Genomic DNA, 6,504 nt, shown 5'->3' with positions numbered 1-6,504 from the left:
CTAAAACCAAGGAAGGTCAAATATTGATATGGCCCAAAATCATAGGCTTGCCTAATGGATTACAGCCTGTACATTATACAACACCCTCTATCTTGAAACTAGGACCAAACTTTAAAAAAGTGGATCTACTCAGCTTTTGTAGTCATATTTACACCTTGATAATGCACACCAGGGCGTCCTGTTTAGAATATTAGACCGAAGCAATACAGTTAGATGTACATGCTCGCTTAGTCATTCTATTAAAAACAATTGATTGAGTTAAATTGTTATTGCTATTAACTGCTATTTTCTATGGGAGTGCTGCATCAAGCTCCTATGACCAAACGATATGGAAAGATTAATATATTTCTCAAGTTAATTTTAGTTCTTACATAACACAACTAATAAATCATGTCATGGGGTTGAGTACCTGTGGTTTTGTGAACCCGCTTGCATTGATGTAGAAGTGTGGTTGACTTAGTTTCAGGTAGCACACTGTATGACTGCACCTGTCAGTCAAAGTCTCAAGCAAACATCCATAGCCATGATAATGCACGGATGTCAGTCAGTCAGTTGTTGACAGCTTTTAGTTAATTTTTATAATTTATTTTATACTAAACAAAGCAGATTGCGACCTTCATATGTGGGGTCTCTCCCACGCTGACGCACAGATGCACAACCCTCGCGCAGACAGATGCAGCCACACACGCGCGCCACATGTACAGTTCAGAGTGTGGGAAAACGAGGACAGTGTGATAGCCACCAAACCATCAGAGCGGTTTATAAATTGTTGCACAGATGAGATGCAGTGCGAGGCCGCCAAACGGAGCAAACGGCCCCTTGGGAGGCTGAGATGCTGAGATGTAAGCTATACCTGGTGTGGTTTCCACATATCTCTCCGGCGCTGTCACTTTCACATGCATTCTTTCTGTCAAACCCTGCGTCTATCTATCAATATCTATCACCACCTTTACCCTGTTTTTCACACACGCACCCAGTTCCCACGGTAAATGAGGGAGGGGCGTGTCAATCCGCACACAGCGTCACTTCTTTTCACTTGCAAAAAGGAAGTGGCGCAGGGCTTTTGTTGTTCTGAGTCCCACACAACTGGAATATATCCGCAATTTATGATTCAAACAGCCACCTCTAATGTAATTTACTTTACGGTCGTTGCCATTTGGTTCGGAGGTAATAATCACTGTCTTGAGGTTTTAGATTCACACTTCAGACAGCCACTAAACCTATGTATGTGTCTGTCTCCCTCGAGCCGCAACCATTTGGAGAGTAGAGCTTGTAACTGTAACGCACCAGAGCACATGCTGGACACAGCATTATGCGCCTTCATAATTCACAGTTATTATTGCACAAATTCACTGTGATGTTCACTGACTTCTAGCCACAGAGAAAGTTGGGCCACAAACAGCAGCACAGCTGTAAACCACACCCTCTCCTGGGGTGTCACCTTTTCTCCCCTCATGTGAAATGAGCCCAGGTACTCATTTACTTAAAAAAAAAATTAAAAAAAACATATGAATGAACCATTTGACTAATATTATGTTTAGTCTAATTTCCATCTGAGAGTCAAACTTAAAGTGTGCAGCCGAATGTCTCATTTATTTTGCGTAAAATCTCTCAACAACGTGAACAAGTAAAAGTGGCCATTTAACTTTGTTTCATGAGACTTTTTTTTTTTTTTTTTTTTTTTTTTTTTTAAGCATGAATGAAAATCCTGCCCGACGCCCTCTGGTCACCATTTACATCGCTGTCACTGTGAAGAGGCTTATTGGCGTTTTGTTAGGAGTTCCTGTTGATGTTAAATCCAGTGGATGATCCTTTACAACGTGGCCGCTCTCTCAGCACTTTACAGCCCTGGCAGCTCCGCGCCTCTGGCTTCCAGTCCGCTTCCTGGGGTCTGCTACAGGAGATCGGATATGGAGCTCACCATTGCTGCGGGCGGCTTGTTTAATATTTCTGCAGCGAACATTTGGCTCCCTCCTCGGAAGACCACGCCTCCTCCCTGTGGATTCACAGGGCACTTACCCCGCCCCCTAACCGAGCCGGCAGCCTATAACCTCCCCGGGTTTCCGCCCATTCCTCCACAGTTGATTCTTTGGGATGGCATTGTCATGCAAATAAAGGACGCGTAAAATATTCTCCCAGAGCGCAGCGCAGGGCAGAGACTCACACGGACCGCGCGGAGGACACAGACCGGGCCACACGGCGGATTTGTATCGTTTTCCTCGCTACGGACCCGTCCATCTGTCACAGGTAAGTCACAAATGTGCAGCGGAGTACACTTCCAGACATGTTTAGTGGCAAAGCAGTGTAACTGTGCGTTAACCTGTGCGCATTGGAGGGCTCTATCGGGCTTTGGATGTGGCGGAATGTGGGGGTCTCTCTCTCGTTGGTGAGGAATCGGGATTCATGTGGACTTCTCTTGTCTTTTTTTTGTCTTTCCCAGACACCCTGGCCACATGAGCAGCGACATATAGCCGGGACGTGTTGCCAGGAATCAGGTCGGGCCGTTCAAGGGGAAACCTGCGCAGACTTTCCAGTGGAGATAGTGGTCATTCTTCCAATTTCCACAAGTGAAGCCGGAGGTGCCTCTTCTCCATCCCCAGCTATCGGCGACCTGCTGCTGCTCCGGAGGGGAACTACGTCCAGAGACGCGTGGATCTCTTGAAAGCATCCTTCTTGTATTTTAGGGATTTTAGGATCTCTCAAATATTAACATTTTTGCACACCAAGTGTGTTATTTCCTCTCTTGTCCTTTTTGGGATATATACAGTGATCTTTTTTCTATTTTAGTACTTAAAAGTGCCTTAATAACTGGTTATAACCCAGTGTAACTGTGGCATTGTCACCAGACCAGAGACGCTCAACAGGGAGAAGACGATTATCATCATCTTTAGAGCCCAGGCAGGATTACTGGTTCCCCAAAAACCTCCAGCGAGCTGCAACCATGAGCCAGGCGGATGTGTCGACTTGCTCCGCGCCGCAGAGGGTTTTCCAGGAGGCGGTGAAGAAGGGCAACACCAAGGAGCTGCACTCTTTGCTGCAGAACATGACAAACTGCGAGTTCAACGTCAACTCCTTCGGGCCGGAAGGGCAGACGGCCCTCCACCAATCTGTCATTGACGGCAACCTGGAGCTGGTAAAACTGCTGGTGAAGTTTGGCGCAGATATCCGACTGGCCAACAGGGAAGGCTGGAGCGCGTTACACATCGCCGCCTTCGGGGGCCACCAAGACATTGTGCTATACCTCATCACCAAGGCCAAGTACTCCTCTGGCGCCCGGTGATCTATCTCTGCTGTCAGGTAAAATAAGAAAAATAAAAAATATCAACAAGTGGAAAATAAAGCTGCAACACACGGGAAAGCCAGGCGCGTGAGAAAAAAAAAGCAACAACAACAAAAACTGCCATCATCTACATAGTTGTGCCAAATTATATATCTATATATATATATCTATATATAGAAAATAAATAAAAATAGACCTGCAGAATAATCTTCCCTCATTGTAAACCAAACGGGGTCCTCTCTGCACTCCTGAGTGAAGTATCGCATGGTTCATACACAGCGCTTCAACACGACTCTTTAACAAAAGAAACGCCATTTCGGTGAGTTTGTTGGTACTAAAGCTTTCCTCTTGAATGTGTATATTAGATCTTGTCGTCCAATATAAAAGAAGCCGGTGTCTGTGTATCACATGTGTGTGTGTTTGGACTCCAGAGTGCAGATGGCCCAGTTTATTTCTACCCATGACCTCCCATCTCCAGTATACAGTTGAATATGTTCTTTGTGAGGGGAGGGCAGTTGTTGCTCCTCATTGTTCACCCGTTTTAAGTTATTTTTATATGAAACACGGCACTTGATGCTAAATGGCTGCATGCTGGAATATCTGAAAGGGAAGACGCATGAACAAGAGAAGAAGGGTTGCCCTCTGTTGGCTACCAGAGGTTTAGTTATGTTTTACTCAAAGAGCGGCATTATGGCTATCCAACACGCTTTCACATGTGTAATCATTATGTAACAACAAGTGGCTCCATCATTGTTGTGAAGTACTGTACACAATAGCTTTACTTTGTTTTGGGGGTTTTGTTAAGAGAGAAAAAAAGAAAAGAGACAGTAGCTGAATGCGCTCGTGCAGATCTTGCCATGCTGGCGTCCAACTTTTCAGGCCGGTTGCGAGCACTTTGCCGATGGTCATTGTGTATAAAGAAAAAAGAAGAAAAAAAGAAGAAAAAAAACGCTGCTTTCGCTTTGTATCAAAAAAAAAGTCGCATTTGGAATTCACTTTATAATCTCCTTTCAGTATTTTATTAACATCCTAGTCATCACTGTGAAAGCAGGCTGGTTTATTTTTTTTTACTTTACTTTTATTTTTTTTTATTTATGAAGGTACATTGAGAAGATGCGTTTCTTTTAACATGTTGTGGTTCTTCTTAAACACATATATGAATATCTAGGGTGACTCAAGCTGCTTCAGACTCGAGGTATAAACTGTTCCGTGTGGTATAAAGTGTCCCGTGTGGAGGTAGACTTGCCACTCCCCCTCTGTTAAAGCCTGTTGACCCAAGAGGACTTTCTCCCCTTCCTCCCATTAAAAGGACTTTGTTTGGTTGCCTTTTGCCAGCTACCTCGACTATAAAGTATTCTCAAGTTGTTCAGCTCTCTCACCACTCTGCCACGTTGTTTGGAGTCTGAGGAGATTCACAATTTGTCTGTGATCATCCGCATGCCAGTATGTTTTTTTTTTTTTTTTTGTCGCCTACCAGACCGATGGACTTTAGTACAGAAGATGCAATGAACCCATTCCTGCAATGAACCCATTCGGGGCAGTTTATTTTACACTACAACCAAACCAATTCTGTCGAGCAATGCATTGTTTTGCCTTTCTGCATGGGAGTCTGTGGTTCTCTCTGTCCGTTTCTCTAACACACACACGCACACACACACGCACAAACACACACACACACACACACACACACACACACACACACACACACACACACACACACACACACACACACACATACACACACACACACACTGCCATTGTCTTCCCTATAAGCCTCCTCTTCCCTCTCTATCTCTGTCTTCACCAGCCTGTATTTTTTTTTTCCAGTCATACAAAAAAACATGGAATTGTATCGCGTGACTTATAAATGCAGGGAGTTTTATTGCACAAAAATGCGGAGCCTTGTGCGCCCCCAGTGTTTTTACGGGGTAACTGCAGGAGCCAAGGCTTTGGAATAGTTACTACTACTGAGCAGGACCCTAATACTGTTGGACGATGAAGACTTCAAATAGCAACAACACATGACTATTGCAGGATGTCACTAAATAGAAAAGGACAAATAAAATGGTTTCATAAACTTGCCTGCTGCATTTTGAAAGTCATGGCACCCTAACATTTGTATCAATGCTGCTTGTATGTTGTTGTTTTTTTTGTTGATGTTATTTTTTTAAAGCCTACTGCTCAAACAGTTGTATAGAAGCTTCACAGCAGCACTGGTTCACCACATGAGAAGCTGTTGAAAGAGTGTGTTTTTAAAATTGAAGTGTGTTTGTGTGATTCTGAGCTTCTCATGGGGGCCCTGTGTTGTTAAAACAGTCTCCAGACTGCCAACTTCCCCAGAACAACCACAAGTAATCTGAAGCGATAGATCCATCACATCAAGATATAGATTGGTATCAGGCAACAAATTAAATATGCATCACTTGTCTTAAACTTGATGTTTTCTCTTTTTCTTTTCTTTTTTTTTTTGAATATTGCACTGATGACTGTTGTTGAAAAGTTGACTTTTATGTGTCGACATTGAATTTTTTTTCTGAATAGAAAAAAACAAACACAACAAAATACTATTGTATAAATATATGCTCCAGGTGATAAAGTCCTATTGTGTGTGTTAATTTGTGGGAAAAACATTATGTTTTTTTTCACAAAGATGCGTTTATCTCTGTGATTGGGTGTATGTATATATACATATGGATATATATATATATATCAACGCTGATGATGATGATATCTGGGGGCACTTTCTTTTTTGAAGTGCTGTCTTCCTGTTTTTTTGAAAGGGGAATAATACATTTGATGGTAAGATCATTGTAACATGGTTAAAAATTGCACGGTTGTGTGGTTGTTTGGCTTACCAGGGTCATAACATTTATGACGTAAGGAGCCAGCTGCCAGATTGGTGTACATGAGTGAGATGATTTTTTTTTTTTTAAAGTGCTGACTTCTTTGGACCAAGTTGTGTTTCTGGTCTTGCTTCATTTCAAGCAAGAGGAAACGGCTGATTTTTCATGAGTGATGCAGATGTTCCATCATGTTTCATTTTGTCTGTATTCTCTTATTTTTGAACGTTTGTAACACTGTGATGATGACGTGATGTCATGTGGAGATGAGTGCTGTATTATTTTTGTACGTTTGTGTACAAGCCAGTAAAGAAATCATTAAACTCAAAAATCTGTGTATGCATACATTTCTTATTCAGCGCTCAAGCAAAAAGCTACATTTCC

The 6,504-nt window shown here is 42.7% G+C and overlaps 1 protein-coding gene across 1 annotated transcript; it reads left to right on the top strand.

Annotated features, from left to right (window-relative positions):
• Positions 1 to 2,941: 2,941 nt before the first annotated feature.
• On the top strand, positions 2,942 to 4,391 carry nrarpa (NOTCH regulated ankyrin repeat protein a; the record flags this gene model as incomplete). The annotated part of the gene is made up of 1 exon (XM_079235502.1): positions 2,942 to 4,391. The coding sequence occupies one exon, from the start codon at positions 2,942 to 2,944 to the stop codon at positions 3,278 to 3,280; it is 339 nt and encodes a 112-aa protein (XP_079091628.1). The 3' UTR covers positions 3,281 to 4,391.
• Positions 4,392 to 6,504: the final 2,113 nt, after the last annotated feature.

The sequence above is a fragment of the Taurulus bubalis genome (genome assembly GCF_910589615.1).
Source record: "Taurulus bubalis genome assembly, chromosome: 19".
In the NCBI taxonomy this organism is placed as follows: Eukaryota; Metazoa; Chordata; class Actinopteri; order Perciformes; family Cottidae; genus Taurulus; species Taurulus bubalis.
Note: the sequence above shows the minus strand (reverse complement) of the source record. Positions and strands in the feature narration are given on the sequence as shown.